Source organism: Pinus tabuliformis, chromosome J (assembly GCF_031772625.1).
Source record: "Pinus tabuliformis cultivar Carrire ecotype Pingquan chromosome J, CPIR1, whole genome shotgun sequence".
In the NCBI taxonomy this organism is placed as follows: Eukaryota; Viridiplantae; Streptophyta; class Pinopsida; order Pinales; family Pinaceae; genus Pinus; species Pinus tabuliformis.
In genome coordinates, this window is record NC_142295.1 from 1,242,643,435 (window position 1) to 1,242,663,617 (window position 20,183).

The 20,183-nt window shown below is 40.3% G+C and overlaps 1 protein-coding gene across 2 annotated transcripts in view; it reads left to right on the forward strand.

Moving 5' to 3' along the window:
• The first annotated feature begins 274 nt into the window (after window positions 1–274).
• LOC149231696 (uncharacterized) overlaps window positions 275–20,183 on the forward strand; it is a 240,483-nt gene continuing 220,574 nt past the window's right edge. The window contains exon 1 of one of the 2 annotated variants that reach the window (XM_089379259.1): window positions 275–885. In XM_089379259.1, the coding sequence (XP_089235385.1) occupies window positions 679–885 (207 nt within the window). In that variant the 5' untranslated portion in view covers window positions 275–678. The remainder of the gene's footprint in view (window positions 886–20,183) is intronic. The other variant, XM_089379258.1, reaches the window with a different exon arrangement.

The window sequence follows — 20,183 nt, forward strand, 5'->3', positions numbered from 1 at the left end:
TTTCAAATATAAATACAATTTATTTTTTCTCCTTCAAACACAACCCTCTACATAAATCACAGTGTCTATTTTGGACTCTCAAAATTTTCAAATACAAATACAAATTTTTTTTTCCTCCTTCAAACACAACGCTCTACATAAATCACATTGTCTATTTTTGGCAATATATAAAATCATAAATCACATTGTCTATTTTGGGCAATATATAAAATCATGTCAAACTCTGTCGACGGTATATAGTTTAATTTCAGGCCATACGGTTTGAAAGACAAACGTAAGGGCTTATACAGCAAATCGACTTATGGTTGACAATTAAATATCTAAAAATATTATACACGAGGGGAAGAACTGAGCGTTTACGAGAGCAGAAGAGTTTATGTGCAATGAAATCATAAATTGTTTATGTGAGACAAAATCCATTACAGTGATATTCTAACGAAAGGGTTTGTGTGCAAGCTGCTCACTGTGAAATCGTTTTCAGTTGGGCGTAAACAAAAAATTTCATTCTCCCAGCGTCTTCCCAACTCTCACACAAGCTGCTTTGCTGATTGTGAAATCGTATTCAGTTGGGCATAAACAAAAGATTCCATTCTACCAGCGTCTTCCCAACTCTCACACAGCAATTTCAAATATTCCTCCTTCGTTCGCGGAGCTTGAGAACTAGAGTTCCTCCTCACAATGGCGAAGAAGAAAAATGGATCGAAGAAGAAGAAGAAGATTCGAACCCTCGCCCCGGAAGCTGTGGCATTGAAGGCAAAGGCTACTGGTTCAGGCCAGAACCTGTTCGAGACCATGTGGACGCGGAAAAAATTCGACCTCTTGGGCAAAAAACAGAAAAGCCAAGGGCAACGCGTGGGCTTGGCCCGTTCAAGAGCCATAGAAAAGGTATGCGAATATACCCTCTTACATATCCTGTATTTGAACTTACTCCGTCTATTTGAATAACTAGATATTGTAAAAAACTAACAGTTCGTGACAATAGCAGGAAGGGTAAGGTTGAAAACGCTTTGATCCTATTTTTTGTCCTTCTTTTTTTAAGCCTGCCCCAAGCCCATTTTAAGGCTTTAATTGTACTATGGAAAATAATTTGTAAATACTAATAGCAGGATTTTGATTTCAAACCAGACGCTTCTTCTTCCACTTCTTTATTTAAGAAGTGATGTAGAAACCTGCCCTGTGGGGCCGAATCACATAACAACGACTTCCTTCAGCTAAGGTGCCGCGGAACTTTCACCCAGCCTTATCCCTTTGGAGCTCATCTTCCTCTTCTTAATTTAAGAAGTGATTTAGAAACCTGCCCTGAGGGGTCGAATCACATAACAACGACTTCCTTTAGCTAAGGTGCCGCGGGACTTCCACCTAGCCCGATCCCTTTGGAGCTCATGCCATTAAAATGGGGCAAGCTACGAATGGAACCCTGTTGAAAGACTTAATAAACTGTTGACCTTACAAGTGAGTCCATGCTGTGTTGGTCAAATTGTGTGTGTGTATCACGCCATCTTACTATCAAATGTAAGCACTCTTCATATTTGGCATTTTTAGAAAAAGGGCTAGTACGGCAGCCACCGTTAGGACAAGCTGCTGGCAGTAAATGGCATAAACACTACCAAAATTGTCCTAGCTTATGTTTAAAATCTAAAGTGTCACATGACAAAAGGTTAACATTCAATTAATAAAAATTGGCATAAAGGCGAGCACGATGTAGCTGCAGTATTATAGAACCAAAAGATCGTGCTTCAACTGGTATTATACCCATGGTAGGGTAACCGGCTAATTTGAAAAGGATATTAACGTTTTTGTTTGATCATACCACTATTATAGATATTATTTTGTTTATATCCCCTTTTTTGGATTTTGCAAGCCCTTAAGATGATTTAACACCCTTACTTGGTGGAATCGAATTGTCGTGTACATCATCCTTTACCTCAGGGTTTAAAAACGGTCTGCCTATAAGGGATTTGTCTTAGACCACCAAAGCAGACCCAACTAATTAATCTATTCTCGTATGAGATTCAAACGCATTACAGAACTGATCTAGCTAGAGTGACTATAGGCACTGTATGCAAAAGTGAGTTTTTCTAAGAGAAGATACAAAGTTATTGGACTGCACCCTTATAGACTTGACCTATCTTATTTAAAAAAATTGTTACAAAGATTAAAGACACGTAGTGGGGGATTTCATAGATCTGCTAGGTGGTTTGCAGGAGTGGAATTGTCCTGAATCAGTCTTCATCATTATCAAATTGCATAGTATGTACATACTACACACAAGATGAAGGAGATATGAGAATGATTGGAGTATGAAGGTGTTGCAGAATGACAAAGGAGGTGAGCATGAATCAAATGATTTATCATTTTTGCAATAAAGTTACCAAGGCATTAATAAACAACGATTTACACAGCACAAAAAATAGTGTAGCCAAGTAGATTAGTAGGCCCACTATGGCCTGATGCATGTTGAAATGATATCATTTCAGGAATCAATTTTGGGAGGAAGCAAAGAAAACACAGAGAAGAAGAGGAAGAGGAAGAGGAAGAAGAGAAAGAGGAAGAAGAGAAAGTGGAAGTTGTGTCTGAAGAACAACGGAGTAGCAGTGCAGAGAAAAGGCTAAAGTGGTATTATAAAATTGTGCAATATGCAAGACCATGTGAGCTACAATGTGAAGAAAGTAGAACAGGATCAAGATCGGAATATCAGTTAAATCTTGCTTTATTGAGTGAATTTATAAACACACATGATCCTGTTTCCTTTGAAGAAGCTAATGAAAGTCATGTTTGCAAAGTGGAATATGATGCTTAATGCAAAACAAAACTTGGGAATTGGTTGAGCTACCATCAATTAAAATGCGAATAGTTGCAAGTGGATGTACCAAACAAAGTTCAAAGCAGATGGATCAATTAATAAAGTACAAGTTCAGGCTTGTTGCAAAAGCATACACACAACAACAGGGTGTGGATTATGAAGACACTGTCATGCCTACAACTAAATTCATAGCCATATGGTTGTTGTTTGTTAAATTTTGGTGGAAAGTCTGCCAAATAGATATAGAAAGTTTTCAAAGGAGATCTAGAGCAAAAGGGTTATATATGGTGAAGCCACAAGGATTTGTCGTCCAAGGTAAAGAAAATTTGGCTTGCAAGTTTGTGAAAGCTTTTTAATATTTATGTTTTGAAGGAAGCCTCTGAAGTTTGTTCGGTAAAGATTGATTAACAATTCGGATCTAGTGGCTTGAAAATAAATTTATATATTAAAGCAAAAGACAAAAAGACAACAATGGAAGTGTTGGTCTGTTGAATCGAAAGATTGTAAGTTGGAATCTGTAAATGACACTATGCATTGTCATCTTGTAGGGAGTTTCATTTGTCTTACAACATGTAGACCAGATAAACTTTGCAGTTCCTATGTTGTTAAGGTGTTTTAAGTGTCCCATGATGGTACATTGGAATACAAACAAAAATCTGTTGAGATATATCAATGCACTTTGCATTTTGGAGTTGCATATTAAAAGAATAAAAAAATCACATTAAGTGGATTTACATATGCAGATTTAATGCTTTTAACCTTGGAAGTGGTGTAAGCTTTTGGTGAAGTAAAATATATTTTCTATTTTTCTTTCATCAGCTAAAGCAGAATATAAAACAATTGTTGGAGCAGCTTTTGAAATAGTTCTCTTTTCAAATATCAACTGATTTGAAGTTAAAACAAAAGCAACCAATAACTTTGCTATGTGACAATCAAAGCGCCATAAAATTGACAAAAAAACTAGTATTCAGATTCTTTTAAAAAACAAACCACTGAGATGTAACCTCACCACCACAACAGGGAACAGGTGCAAAATAAAGAGATAGAGTTGGGCTTTTCAAGGAGACATGACCAAATTGCACATATTCTACAAAGGCACTCAACAAAGAAAAGTTTGCAAATTTTAGGAACTTGTATGAATCATAGACAACAAAATAGATATTAACGAGGGGTGCTAGACAAATATCTATGTAATGTTTATTTTAATTTTATATAAGGTTTAGGGGTCATTGGCAGGTGTATCTTAACCGCTAGGACAATGTAAAAAAGTCATAATCACATGAATTGTTCCTTATGGGAAAATGAATGAATGCTCCCTCATAGATGTTTTCTATGTTTGTCAATATTTAAATACATCATTAAATTTCCTTCCATCTATTTGGTTATGTTTGTACGATTTTGTAACATCTTCATAATTAAATATGGGATTATAAAAAATAAAATTTCAAATAAGGTCAACATTAAAATGGATTTTATGGTGGGAGGTTGTTGTTCATTGTTGAGATTCACAAGAGATAGTGAAAGACTAGAATAAAACTAACACAAAGCTCAAATTTATGCAATATAGAGAAACATAAACTAGCACTGGGGGAACACAACATTGGAGAGAAATCAAGCAAGAGGAACACAACTTTTGAGAGGGTGATCTCAAGAACAAGTATGTTGAAGAGAGAATTAAACCCATGTACAATAGAGCACAATATAGAAGACCTTAGGCAAATCACTTTATTGAGTATGAAAATGAATCACATGATGATAAATCACAAATCAATTTTGGGTATATATACACAACTTAAGAGGTAGGGTGCTTTCCCAAGAGGGTTAATGAGCCTATGTATACATGGTCAACTTAACCAAACCTATAAATATATGAGGATTGCAATATAAGTTTGATTGTGGCCGAAAGTGAAGCTTAGACCATTTTCAACGCTCTTGCTTAAGTTGGATAGGGCGATGGAAAAAAATGATGAATGCAAATGAGAGTGGGTGTATAAATACCCAACTCAGTATAAGATCAATGACGACCATAATGAGAGTGGATGTGGAAATGCCCAACTTGATATAAGGTTAGTTGTGGAAATGGGAGTGGGTGTGGAGATGACTAACTTGATATAAGGTTAGTTGTGCAAATGAGAGTGGGTGTGGAGATGGCTAACTTGATATAAGGTTAGTTGTGGAAATGAGAGTGGGTCTACATATACCCAATTCTATATGAGGTCGAAAGTGGTCGAAGGGTATAGTGGGAGCATAAATACCAACTCAATATGTGTTGGTCATGGTAATAAATGAAGAATATATCCTATTGTCTATGCATCCTTCCTAATTTGACCAAGGGGCCATAGAGAGAAGGCATCACATCACAAGATTCACCTCCCCTCCTTAACGTCGAACATGGGCATCATAGAGAACACATTACATATTATCCCCCCTGGAACACCATGTCCCTCACACCAATATGTTTGGACAAGTTGGTGAAGATGGCCTCTAGCAAGAGCTATAGAAGTGTTGAGAAATATAGCTTGAGTAGGAGCTTCTTGTAGAGGTTTGGTGTAAACGTGCAAGAAGTATTTCAAGACAACTTCTAGTTACCACTTAGTAAAAGTGGGAAATGATACCATATTATAATTGCACTTAAATGAATAAAAGTGAAAGTCAAATTTCGTATAATCTTCTAGTCTTAGAAATCTAAATTGAATATTCTGTATATTCTAGAATATTAGTGAGATAGATTTGTTCTAATCTTAGTCATACACCTCATTGTTGAGATAAGTTAGTTGTTAGAATTAAGGAGATTAGTTGCTAAGATATAGAAAATTAATTGCTAGGGTTGAGGAGATAATTTAGCTTTGTCAAAACATAAATAGGACAAGATGGAGAAGTTGAAACACACATGGGAACACTTGAGAGAGGTAGAGACCAAGGGAAGAAGAGTGCATTTGAGGGGGAAAAGTGTAGATCCGTTGTAGTAAACAACAAGAGGGAATCTGTACAACAACAACATTGTACAGTTGTACAATAGTAGTTGTCGCCTTCTTTCTCCAATAGAGCCATACTTTTGTAACTCTGTTGGAAAATTGATTAGGGCAACATATTAATTCATCTTTTCTTTACTTTGACGTTATTTGTGACATTATATTATCCTTCTTTTGTTTATGCTTATGTTCTCATCATCAAATAAATGCCAAAAAAAACAATGAAGATCGGATGAACAAAAGATTAAGGCTTCAAGCCAGGGCAAAACCCCTCCAAGGAGAAAACCCAAAAGAACTTCTCTTCTTATAAAATCAGTTTCAAAGGAGACTTCCAAGACCAAACCCTAGACCAGGGCTCCCACCAGGACCAAGTCAACCAACTTGCCTTTCCACACAAGGTCTTCAAAGATAGCAAAGCAAAATCTCTCCAAGAAGAGGCTCTTCTAGCCTTTCAGTCTTACAAACAAAGTCTGTTATCTCCTCTTGTAATTCGGACCTGAGGAAACCCTAGAAGAACCTAAGGACTTCACTCATGGAAGCAAAGATGACCGAATTTCAGATCTTTAATACCTTCTAGGGCATAATTGCTTCTTCGCTAGGCCCGTCTAGCCTCTTCGCATCCTTCTCTAGTTGCAGACCTTATCCAAATGAAGTGTGCTTATGTGTGTCTCAATGGAGGTCAAAGTACTTCTTTATATAGCCTTCCAAGTGGCTCTTTAAGCCCACTCTAAGCCAACTTTAGCTGGCTGGCTGAATTGTTCTTGGGAGCCCTCTAGACACTTCAAAATACAAAATAATTTTTCTTTTTCTTGATATAAGTTTTCGCAAGGGTCTTTTATAAAGTGACAATGACTCTTGACTCATGACAAACCCTAGGAGCGTTAAATGGATGCTTGACCTAATGACAAAATGACTTGAGCATGAAACCCATGCTTTACATAAATCATTTTCTTTTCATCTTTTCATCATTTTTTTTTCTTCTTTTGATAGATACATAAGAATTACATCATGGCATGACTCATGAGTCAAGTGACAATTATGAAGACCGAAACTAGTTACATTCTTCAACAACTTCTCTTTCAATAGGTTATACTTATCTGTGGAGAAGTGTTTTGTTTGTTAAATATTGTAGCTTGGACAAGTGTTCTAGCCTTGAGAGCTGTCATTGAGGCTAAGGACACAGAGGAATTTATTATCTCCAAGCCCAAGTAATTTTCCTAAGTTTAACCTAGGGAAAATGTCTTAATTAAGTCAATTATTGATTTTAAAATATTTCCTAAGTCAAAACTTAGGAAAAGTGGATAATTAATTGACATTAGTTGGGATAAGATTGATTTACCTGTAGAAGCTAGTTGAAAGTTTCTAAGTTGATCTTATCCATCGATTAGATCAAGTTAACTTCTAATTGTGGCCATTCATTTGTGAATGAGAGAATATAAAGGGAATCAATGGGCAACATTGGGGAGCATTCGAGTTGGGTGAGTTTCCAGTAAGACGCCTGTAGGATTTCAGCAACAGTGATTGAGGAAAGTTTTGCAGGTTTTATTCTTCATCTGAGAAGACTTTTAGCTTCTGAGTTTTGGAGGGAGTTTTGCTGGTTAGTTTATTATCTGCATAGAAGGATGAGTTATATTTTGGAGGCAGTGCGAATTTCCCGAGGCAATGTGAATTTACAGATTTTCCAGTGCGAGTTGCCAGAACGAGTTTCCAGAAGCTGTACGAGTTTTCTAGAGGCAGTGCGAGTTTGTCGGGAGGCTATGAAAATTAGCGAGGAAGTAGTGCGAATTGCTAAAGAGACTATGCGAGTTGCTGAAGAGGCAGTGCGATTTGCAGAAGGGGAAGTCGTGGGGTTTTCCTAGTTCGATTTGATCAGCAAAGGCGAAGATAAATTTGTTGGAGTTTTGCCAAAGCAGTTTATGTAATTTCTAGTTAGTAGATTTGCTCAAGATAATAATAAAATCTTCAGAATGGTTTTCCCCACATTGGGGTTTGTCCAAAAATATTTATGTTATTTGTGTGATTGGTTTCTCGTGTATTCCGCTACAATATTTGTTTGGTGAATGGTGCTATTTATGATTTTATTCATTACTTTAAGCTAAAGATTTGAATTCGCTGTGTATAAGTAATAGTAATAGTAAACTGGGTTAATAATACCTTTTGTGTAGCAGAAATTTCACATGGTATCAAAGCTATTTACAACGCTGTGGTGTTTTTTTATCTAAGCGCGAGGGTTTTGAAGTAGAAACCAAGGATTTCACACAAGTCAAATTTCAGACCTCTTTAGATTTATTGGGGTTTATTGTTCGAGGGTTCTCAAAGTAGTGGGATGTCTTTGTCCAAGTGATTAATGGACGAAAATACTTGCTTGGTTGGGATCATCTTTGGATCGATTTCACTCGGAAGAGCTTAGGTTGAGCCTTGTCAGTGGAGGTAAGGCCAAAAGGATGAGGATGACGAGAATGTTTCTCTTGTTGGAAAGGGAAAACCTAAGAAAGGATCAAGTAAAGGGCTTAACTCCAAGGGAGAGAAGAAAAAGTAAGACTTGAGTAAAATCAAGTGTTTTCGCTGTGGTCAACAGGGGCAATATGTCAATCAATGTCTAAACAGGAAGAAGGGTGAAAAGAAGAAGCAACAGACAACAACTTCAACAAACATTGATGAATTGTCTTCAAGACTTGAGGATGAGTTCGCTCTCATAGCTTGCCTATCTAGCTCGACCACCATAGGAGTCTAGTACATCAATAGTGGGGTGTCATGTCACATGACAAGAGTTAGAGAGTATTTCTCCAGCTACAAAGTAGAGGAGATAGGCTTCTAGATACAAATGGGAAACAAGTCCAAGTGTACTCTAGTTGGGAGAGGGACAATCACATTTTAGAGGGAGTCAGGCAAAATTATTCATGTTATAGATGCATTGTATGTGCCAAGTATGGGAATGAATCTGATTTCAATTTTTGCTCTTTAGGATAAGGGGTATGATGTATACTTTCGAGGACAAAAGGTGTATCTAAAACACCAGGATTGGAAGTTAGCAAAGGAGATTGGGGTAAGAAGCAACAAGTTGTACAAGTTGCAGTTTGATACTCCAAAGGCACTGGTTAGTAGTAGCAGTAGCAGAGATATGGGAGAGCTATGGCATAGGCAGATGGGTCATATTCATCATGGAGCACTTAATATGCTTAGAGAAACTGTGACATGTATTCCAAAGGTGAGTATAGAACATGATGATGTATGTAAAGGGTGTGTACTTGGAAATTATTCAAAAGCAACATTTCAAGGGAGTGACAATAGAGCCAAGGGTGTATTAGAGTTGATACATTTTGATATTTGTGGTCCATTTCCCACAAAGTCTCTCAGGGGTTATGAATATTTTGTGACATTCATTGATGATTTCTCTAGGAAGACCTGGATTTACTTCTTGAAGACGAGATGAAGTTTTTAGTCGCTTCCAACAGTTTAAGGCTCTTGTGGAGAACATGATAGAAAAGAAGATAAAGGTACTTCAAATAGATAATGGGGGTGAGTATATCGAGAAAGCTTTCAAGGAGTTTTGTGTCAAGGAGGGAATCAAGAGGGAATGGACAACTCCATACAACCTGCAACAGAATGGGGTTGCAGAACGCAAAAACAAAACCATAATTGGAGCAACGAGAGCCATGCTATATGATCGAGACATACCTAGATATCTTTGGGCAGAAGCATGTAGCACAATAGTTTACATTGGTTGCAGAACACAAAAATAGAACCATAGTTGGAGTAGTTAGGGCCATGCTATATGATTGGGACATGCCTAGATATCTTTGGGCAAAAGCATGTAGCATAATAGTTTACATTTAGAATAGGGTCCCACATAAGGTGTTGGGAAAGATGATACCCGAGGAGGCATTTACAGGGAAGAAGCCATAAGTCAGTCATTTTAAGATTTTTGGCAGTATCGCTTATTGTCACGTTCTAGTTGAGAAGCACACCAAGCTAGATTCAATTGCAGAGAAGGGGTATTTCATTGGTTACAGTGAAACGTCCAAGGCATACAAGGTCTGTATTCTAGAGACTCGGAAGATCATCATGAGACAAGATGTTAAGTTTCAGGAGGAGAAAGCCTTCAGGAGATCTTCCAAGTTGCCAACAGTTGATCAGAGTCGGCAAACAAAAGCTCCAACGGTTGAATGACAATCTTAGGCTCAAGGCACAAGTACTAGTATAGTGGTTGGTACATGCACAGGTACAACTGTTGAGGAGATTTCACAACATGTGGAGCAGGAGCATGATGAGGAGCTTGAAGCTCCACCCACTTCAGTTGGTAGAAGGAATCACGAGGTGCTTCTGACATTGAGGTTTACACAGGAGTTTTTAGGAGCTCCTAGATTGAGTACCAAGGATAGGAGACCATGAGAGAGATATTCAAGTTACCAGGCGTTGATGAGAACTCATTGACAGTGAGCCGTCCAACTATGAAGAGGCTGCACGACACCATGTGTGGCAGGATGCTATGGTGGAGGAGTCTGTTGAAATTTGGTACCGGAGGACAGGTGGTTCCCTTAGGCTTTGATCTTTGGCCTAGGGAAAAGTGTCCAAAAGAATTTAATTTTTCTCCTAAAGTGACTTTATGATTTTATAAAGTTAAATCTAATTTAAAAGTGACTTTAAGTGATAAAGTTATTAAGTCTAATTTTAAAGTGACTTTTATAAAGTTAATGAAAAATTAGAAAGGAAAAGTGACTTTGCAAATAAATGACTAAGTGGGTCTTTATTAAAGTGGGGTGAATTAAAAAATAGAAAGTGAGATTTAAATGAGCATTTAATCTCAACCATTGATCTAAATCTATTTCAGCGATTGGATTTAGAGATCACCCAAAAGTCACTTGGAGTTATATTAAAGGAGGAAAAGGAGGAAAAGGTCATTCATTCTTTCATGAGCAGATTGGGAGAAGGAGAGCAAGAGAGCAAGAGAGATTTCTGAGCAGGGAGGAGAAGGAGACAGCAGCTTGGCACACATTCCAAGGCAGCAGTTGAGCAGATTTGTACAGCTGATTCAGCACATAGTGAAAGGCAGATTTTTGCACAAAAATCGAGGAGCAGTTTGCTGATTTTTCTGCACACAAAACGGAGGCCGTACAGCATTTATTGCTGTCCTGTTTGCTGTGAGGCACGGGAAAGGAGATAAGTTGTAAATTTGCTTGCTGATTTTTTGCTGAATAATTCTCACTGTAAAAAGACAATTTTCAGAAATAAAGAAGAGCTCTCAAACTGGTTTTCCCCAAGAGTTGTAGGGGGTTTTTCCAGGGTCAAATTGACCAAAAATATCAGTGTTTTAATGTGTTTTAATGGCTGTTTTTAATTGCTGATTTTTAATTCTGCAATTTCCAGCATTCTGAAAAATTTCCAGAATTTGTGTTTTCAACAATATTTATTTTTTTTCAGTCTGTTAAATGTATGGTTATGGGAATTGGCATTTAACTACATGGGAGAAATAAGGAGAAACTGAAAACCAGGGTGGGAAAACAGAAATTTTTACATGGTATCAGAGCTTGAGTGCTGAAGGGCAGTTTGGGACAGCAAAAGGAAAAATTACAGTTGCTGATTTTTCACTCAGAAAATTCCAGCAAGCTGATTTTTTCATAAACAACAGTTTTATCTTTACTACAGCAGTGCTATTTTTCAGTTTTAGGACAGCAGGATGTCATTGGGATTGAGGGTGGAGGATAGGCTGGATGGGCATATAAATTACAGCGTTTGGAAGGAGAGAATGCAGAGTATCTTTGAGGAGGCAGAAGTCTGGGATATCATGGTGCATACCGCACAGAACCCTGTTGTTGTGCCCACTGATGTTACTCAGTTGGCTGAGTATAAAAAGAAGAACAATAAGGGTAAGAGGCTGATTCTAGACGGAATCAAAGACCATTGCATTCCTCATGTGAGAGGAAAGAGCAATGCCCATGAGATGTGGACAGCATTGTCCAATCTCTACCAGAGTACCAATGAGAACCGGAAGATGGTCCTGAAGGAGAAGCTGAAGAACATTAAGATGGGTAATGATAGTGCAGCTGGATATCTCACAAAGATTACCAATGTGAGAGATGAGTTGGCAGCGATTGGAGAGGCCATTCCATCCACTGAGTTGGTGCATATTGCAGTGAATGGCCTCCCCCGTTCATGGTTGAACTTTGCTGATGGGGTTTGTGCACGTGAGACCCTTCCCACATGGGAGAGGTTTTGGGATGATTGCATTCAGACAGAGATCAGGAAAGGACAGCTTGGGGCAGCCAAGCCAGTTGAGCAGGATGAGGATGTAGCACTGGTGGCAGGAGGCAAGAAAGGCAAAGGGAAGAAGCAGGCTTCCACAAGCAGTGGTGGGGGCAAAGGCAAAGGTAAAGGTAAACCGGGTAACTCACAGAAGGACTATTCCAAGGTGAAGTGTTGGAATTGTCAAAAGATGGGACACTATGCAGTTGTGTGTCCGGAGAAGAAGAAGAAGAAGGGGAAGAACCAGGACGTGGCAGCTTCAGCAGAGATTGAGGACTTTGCTGGTCATTTTGACCGAGAGTTTGCGTTCACTACGTGTGAGTCCTCTAGTACAGGATCACCTGCCACACAGGTTCAGAGGGAGCATGCTTTTCCCTCGATTAGCGGAGCATCTTCAGGTATCTGGTATGTGGACAGTGGGGCTTCACGTCACATGACAAGAGTCCGGGAGTACTTCTCAGAGCTTTCAGAGAGTGGCACTGATATTGAGGTAGTACTCGGTGATGACAGAGTTGTTAGAGCAGTCGGGGTGGGGACAATGACATTTCAGAGGGAGTCCAAACCTCCCTTGAAGGTGTCAGAGGTTCTTTATGTGCCAGGGATGAGGAAGAACCTCATATCCGTCTCAGCTTTGGAGGACAGAGGATATGACGTACTGTTCAGGGGAGGACAGGTGTTGATGTATCCCAGGGACACTCCAGCTGATTCAGCTAGAGTGATAGGTGTACGCCATGCAAAGGTGTACAAGTTTGCATTTCAGCCCCTTTTGGCATTGAGCAGTAGTACCGACAGCAGAGCTAGCAGTTCTGAGCTGTGTGAGATTTGGCACCGCATGATGGGACATATGTATCATGGAGCCTTGAGGACATTGCGGGAGATCACTACAGGTGTGCCAGATTTCAGTACTGATCACTTTGATACTTGCAGAGGTTGTGCGATGGGCAAATTTGCCAAATCCCCTTTTCCCAGCAGTGACAGCAGAGCGACGGGGATACTTGATTTGATTCATTCCGATGTGAGCGGTCGGATGTCTCATGTTTCCTTGAGTGGGTATGAGTACTATGTTTTATTCATTGATGATCACTCCAGGAGGACCTGGATTTATTTCTTGAAGACCAAGAGTGAGGTCTTCAAGCGGTTTCAGGAGTTCAGAGCTCTTGTGGAGACACAGACAGGCCGAAAGATCAAGTCCTTGAGGTCGGACAATGGAGGAGAGTACACCCTTGGAGAGTTTGTTGACTATTGTGCGGAGGCAGGCATTAGGAGGGAGTTCACTGTTCCTTACAACCCCCAGTAGAACGGGGTTGCGGAGAGGAAGAACAGATCCATCATAGAGGCTGCCAAAGCTATGTTACATGATCAGGGGTTGCCATTGTTCTTGTGGGCAGAGGCCTGCAACACAGTTGTTTACTTGCAGAACAGGAGTCCGCATCGTGCCTTGGGGCACATGACTCCGGAGGAGGCTTTCTCTGGGAAGAAGCCTGATCTTGGTCATCTTCATATCTTTGGATGCATTACATACTCCTATATACCCAAGGAGAAGAGGACCAAACTAGAGCCCACCGCAGAGAAGGGTATCTTTGTGGGCTACAGTGAGACCTCAAAGGCCTTTCGGATTTACATTCCTGCACAGAGTAGAGTTGTTGTCAGACGGGATGTGAAGTTCGAGGAGGACAGGGCCTTTAGGAGGTCACGGGAGTTAGAGTATCTGGATCAGCCAGACCCTCAGCAGCAGTTGAGTCAGTCGCAGGGATCCAGTGGGCAGGGATCAGGAGGATCCGGAGGTACATCTATGAGGATGTCAGGTCCGTCAGTGAGCAGTGGCTCATCGAGCCAGAGGGGTGGTGCTCCGGGCAGCATGCAGAGCAGTTCACAGAGCAGTTCACTAGGGAGTCCACTGATGGACAGTTCACACGGTACCTCAGCTTCTACAGGTTCAGGTGCAGGCAGGAGGACAACAGACAGACAGTCAGGAGTTCAGGCTACTGATGATGATGAGGAGGAGGAGTTTCATTCTCCGGTGGAAGAAGTGCGCTCAGGGAAGAGGAAGCCCAAGTGGCTTCAGGACACCTTGAGAGATGCCACATCTGTTGCTGAGCCGAAGAGGTCGGTCAGAGAGACTAGACCACCTGAGAGGTTTTGTAGTTATATGGCGATGGTTACCAGCATCCTTGACTCTGAGCCTTCTAGCTATGAGGAGGCAGCTAGCCAGCAGGTCTGGAGAGAGGCCATGCAGGAGGAGTATTCTTCTATCATGAAGAATGATGTTTGGGAGGTGGTGCCGAGGCCTGAGGGCAAATCCGTGGTTACTTCCAGATGGCTTTACAAGGTAAAGCATGCTGCAGATGGCAGCATTGAGAAATTCAAAGTGAGGTTTGTGGCTAGAGGGTTCTCCCAGGTAGAGGGAGTTGATTATGAGGAGACCTTCGCTCCCGTGGCTCGATATACTTCGATCCGCTCCATTATATCGATAGCAGCAGAGATGGGTTGGAAGATCCACCAGATGGATGTGAAGACCGCATTTCTCAATGGCTTCATACAGGAGGAGGTGCACATTGAGCAGCCACAGGGCTTTGAGGTGCATGGGAAGGAGTCCCATGTGTGCAGATTGAAGAAGGCCCTTTATGGCCTGAAGCAAGCTCCCAGAGCTTGGTACTCCAGGATAGATGCATACTTGCAGGGGATGGGTTTCAGAAAGAGTGAGGCAGATCCGAACCTTTACTTTATTGTGATTGGTGAGGAGCCTCTCATTCTGGTGCTGTATGTGGATGACTTGATCATTACAGGTGCAGAGAGACTCATAGAGCACTGCAAGAGAGATCTTGCGACGGAGTTTGAGATGAAGGACATCGGCTTGATGCATTACTTTTTGGGTTTGGAGGTGTGGCAGGAGGAGGGGCATTTCTTCCTGGGGCAGGGGAAGTATATTGTGGACATCCTTAGCAGATTCCACATGGAGGATTGTAGACCCATGTCGACACCGATGATCACCAACTGGAAGAAGCTTCATGCTTCGGATTCCGAGTTGGTGGATCCCACATTGTACAGGCAGCTGATTGGTTCCTTGATGTATTTGGTCAACACTAGACCAGATATCTGTTTTGCAGTCAACACGATGAGTCAGTTTATGTGTGAGCCTAGGAAGGTTCACTGGGTGGCTGCAAAACACATTTTGCGGTACTTGCAGGGGACAGTGGATTATGGTCTGGACTACAGGCAGGGAGATGGAGTGAGATTGGCAGGATACACTGATTCTGATTGGGCAGGTTGTGCTTCTGATAGGAAGAGCACTTCAGGGTGTTGTTTTGGGTTGGGTTCAGCAGTAGTGTCATGGTTCAGCCGGAAGCAGCAGTCAGTAGCACTGAGTTCAGCGGAAGCAGAGTATATGGCAGCCAGTCTAGCTAGTTGTGAGGCCATCTGGCTTCGCAAGATGTTGTTTGGCTTATTTGGTCAGCCGTTGAGACCTTCAGTGATTTACTGTGATAATCAGAGTTGCATTAAACTCACGGAGAATCCAGTATTTCATGACAGGTCAAAGCATATCGGGATCAGATATCATTTCATCAGAGACTATGTTCAGAAGGGAGCTGTGAAGCTTGAGTATATTTCCACTGATGAGCAGGTTGCAGATATCCTTACCAAAGCCTTACCACGGGGCAAGCATGTCTACTTCAGAGACAAGATGGGTGTGGTGAGGAACACCTTCCTCGGTAAGAGGGAGTGTTGAAATTTGGTACCGGAGGACAGGTGGTTCCCTTAGGCTTTGATCTTTGGCCTAGGGAAAAGTGTCCAAAAGAATTTAATTTTTCTCCTAAAGTGACTTTATAATTTTATAAAGTTAAATCTAATTTAAAAGTGACTTTAAGTGATAAAGTTATTAAGTCTAATTTTAAAGTGACTTTTATAAAGTTAATGAAAAATTAGAAAGGAAAAGTGACTTTGGAAATAAATGACTAAGTGGGTCTTTATTAAAGTGGGGTGAATTAAAAAATAGAAAGTGAGATTTAAATGAGCATTTAATCTCAACCATTGATCTAAATCTATTTCAGCCATTGGATTTAGAGATCACCCAAAAGTCACTTGGATCACCCAAAAGTCACTTGGAGTTATATTAAAGGAGGAAAAGGAGGAAAAGGTCATTCATTCTTTCATGAGCAGATTGGGAGAAGGAGAGCAAGAGAGCAAGAGAGATTTCTGAGCAGGGAGGAGAAGGAGACAGCAGCTTGGCACACATTCCAAGGCAGCAGTTGAACAGATTTGTACAGCTGATTCAGCACATAGTGAAAGGCAGATTTTTGCACAAAAATCGAGGAGCAGTTTGCTGATTTTTCTGCACACAAAACAGAGGCCGTACAGCATTTATTGCTGTCCTGTTTGCTGTAATTTCCAGATTGCTGTGAGGCACGGGAAAGGAGATAAGTTGTAAATTTGCTTGCTGATTTTTTGCTGAATAATTCTCACTGTAAAAAGACAATTTTCAGAAATAAAGAAGAGCTCTCAAACTGGTTTTCCCCAAGAGTTGTAGGGGGTTTTTCCAGGGTCAAATTGACCAAAAATATCAGTGTTTTAATGGCTGTTTTTAATTGCTGATTTTTAATTCTGCAATTTCCAGCATTCTGAAAAATTTCCAGAATTTGTGTTTTCAGCAATATTTTTTTTTTTTTTTTTTTCAGTCTGTTAAATGTATGGTTATGGGAATGGGCATTTAACTACATGGGAGAAATAAGGAGAAACTGAAAACCGGGGTGGGAAAACAGAAATTTTTACAGAGTCTAACTCCATCATGCAGAACGGTGTTTGGGAGGTGGTTCCTAGGCTGTTGGATATGGCAGTCGTTGGTTTCCGTTGGATCTACAAGATCAAGCATGCTACAAATGGTAACATTGAAAAATACAAAGCTAGGTTCGTGGCCAAGGGTTTCTCTTAGAAAGAGGGAATATATTATGAGGAGACATTTGCTCTTGTGGCTAGGTATACTTCCATTAGGGTTGTGATCTTACTTGCGGCACAAATGGGATGGCAAATTCATCAGATGGATGTAAAGATGACATTCTTGAATGCTATGTCACAAGGTTCGTCGAACTTTAACCTTGAGGTTCAAATTTTGGCGAACTTTAAATTTTTTTTGAGGTTCGAGGAACCTCATCGAACCTCATAGCCATTGACCAAGTCCATTGATCCAAACTCAAAACCTCATGTCACAACTCAAGCTTGTAATTTATTCTTGTAGTTTCCATGTCCGTGATAGCATTTTTGATGTTTATTGATGTTGATTTCTTACTATTTTATCTTATAATTCATTATATATATAGAAAATGTATATAGATGAACCTATAGGTGAACCTCATCAAAAAATTCGAACTCAAATCGAACCTAATCATTGTTGAACCCGAACTCGAACTCGAACCATGTGACATTGCTTGAATGAAGTCATAGAAGAGGAGGTGTACATTGAACAACCGAAGTGTTTTGAGATGCATGGGAGGGAAACCCATGTATGTAGGTTGAAGAGAGTGTTGTACGGATTCAAGCAAGCTCTCAGAGCATGGTATGGTCATATTAACAACTACTTGTAGGAGATGGGCTTTGTGAAGAGTGAGGCAAATTCAAACCTCTGCTATCTTATGGTTGGAGGTGAACCACTCATTCTCGTTTTGTATGCGGATGACGTATTCTTGACTTGGTCACTAGGGCTCATAGAAGATTGCAAGAGGGACTTAGTAACAAAGTTTGAGATGAAGGACTTGGGGTTGATGCACTATTTTCTAGGACTCGAGCTGTGGCCATTAAATGGGGAAATCTTCCTTGGTCAAGGTAGATATGCTTTGGAGATCTTGAAGAAATTTAGGATGTTGGATTGTAGACCCATGTCTACACCTATGATATTGGAGGAAGATTGACGCATCAAAGCAGGAGGTAGTGGACCCCACCTTATATAGACAACTTATTGCCTCTCTCATGTATCTACTAAACACAAGGTTGGACATTTGCTTTGTAGTCAAAACTCTTAATCAGTTCATGGTGGAACCATAGAGAGTGCATTGGACAACAACAAAGCATGTGCTGTGATATCTACGAGGTACAGTTGAGTATGGATTGAAATATACTCAAGGCGATGGTGTTAGGTTGATGGACTATACTAATGTAGATTGGGCAGGTAATGCAGTGAATTGGAAAAGCACTTTAGGGTGTTGCTTCAACATAGGATCAGGGGTTGCTTCTTGGTATAGCAGGAAGCATAAATCTGTTGCATTAAGCTCTACAAAAGCAGAGTACATGGCAACGAGAATGGCAACATGTGAGGCCATATGGCTTTGAAAGCTGCTAGTGGCACTGTTTGGTCAGAAGATAGAGTCACCCATCATTCTCTGTGATAACCAGAGTTGCGTTAAGCTATTTGAGAATCCAGTATTCCATGATCGGTCGAAACATATCGACATATGATATCATTTCATTAGGGACTGCGTAAAACATGCATCCATTTGACTACATTATGTGCCTATAGATCAACAGGTGGTAGGCATTTTGATGAAGGCCTTGAATAAAGGAAAGTTTGTTTTCTTCAGGGATAAGCTGGGTGTTATGGAGAACACCTTCCTCACTAAGAGGGAGTGTTAAATAATGTAGCTCAGATAGGTGTTCTAGCCTTGAGAGGTGTCATTGAGAGTAGGAACGCAAATGAATTAATCATCTCCAAGCCCATGTAATTTTCCCTAAGTTTCACCTAGGGAAAATGTCTTAATTAAGTCCATTAGTGATTTTTAAATATTTCCTAGGTCAAAACTTAGGAAAAAGTGAATAATTAATTGATAATAGCCGGGATAAGATCGATTGGCCTCTAGAAGCTTGTAGAAAGTTTCTAAGTTGATCTTAGCCATTGATTAGATCAAGTTAACTTCTAATCGTGGCCATTCATTTGTGAATGAGAGATTTTAAAGGGAATCGATGTGTAACATTAGAGATCATTTGAGTTGGGTGAGTTTTTAATAAGACACTAGGAGGGATTTAACAATAGTGATTGAGGAAAGTTTTATAGGGTTTATTCTTTATCTGAAAAAACTTCTAGCCTCTAAGTTCTAGAGGGAGTTTTGCTAACTAATTTATTATCTGTAGAGAAGGCCGAGTTATTTTCTAGAGGTAGTGCGAATTGCCAGTTTTGTTAGTGCGAGTTGCTGGAGGCAGTGTGAGTTTCCAGAACGAGTTTCCAGAGGCCATACGAGTTTTACAAAGACAGTGCGAGTTTGTCGGGAGGCTGTGCGAGTTAGCTAGGAAGCAGTGCGAATTGATGGGGAGGCTGTGTTGGAAATACTGAGAGGGGGTGAATCAATATTTCTCTTCAATTAGTTAATTTTAATCTTCAGAGCATTCAAATTAACATCAACATTAGTTCAAATTTAAATCAACATCACATCAGTAGACAACACCATTCAATAGTGTATGACATCAACGAAATTTTTTTAGGTGGAAATCCTTCCGGAAGAAAAACCATTGAACACTTCTTAATATTTGTCTTATTTTCAGCTTCAACTAAAGGAGATTTCAACCCCTTGGTTTATAGGCTCCAACCTGAAGGATGCTCCAATGCCCTGATTTTACTAGCTCCAATTGGAGGATGTTCCAACACCCTGGCTTTATCAACTTCCGCTGAAAGGACGCTCCAACGCCCTGCGCAGGCTCCAACCTGCCCTAGCACCACCCTACCGCCCTGAAGTGTTTTTAGGCTCCAACCCAAAGGAGACTACACTCTCTTGCCTTGCACCACTCTGCCACCCTGATCAGCCAGCGGGCCACGTTTCACAAAAATACGAACTTCACACAACTTCTACTCAATGATCAAATCTGCTTCAATATGAATGATATCCAGTTATCAAGCCACAACAGTAAATCTGTACGCATGAAAGAGCATAAAGTTTAAACAACCTGCTTATTAGACCATTCGACTCAATCACCCTAGCTCATCATATTCTTGCTGTCAGATCCTGCAATACAAGCTTTTGCTCTAATCAAATACCAATCCCCTAGCTGCATCAAATCTCTGCTCAACCAGGTCTGCTTCTGCTCAATCACTGCTCAACATCTTTCTTCTGTAGAACAAACCCTGTTTAAACCCTAGTTGCAGCATAGACATCAACAGTTCAACAGCATACTTATAACCATATCAACAC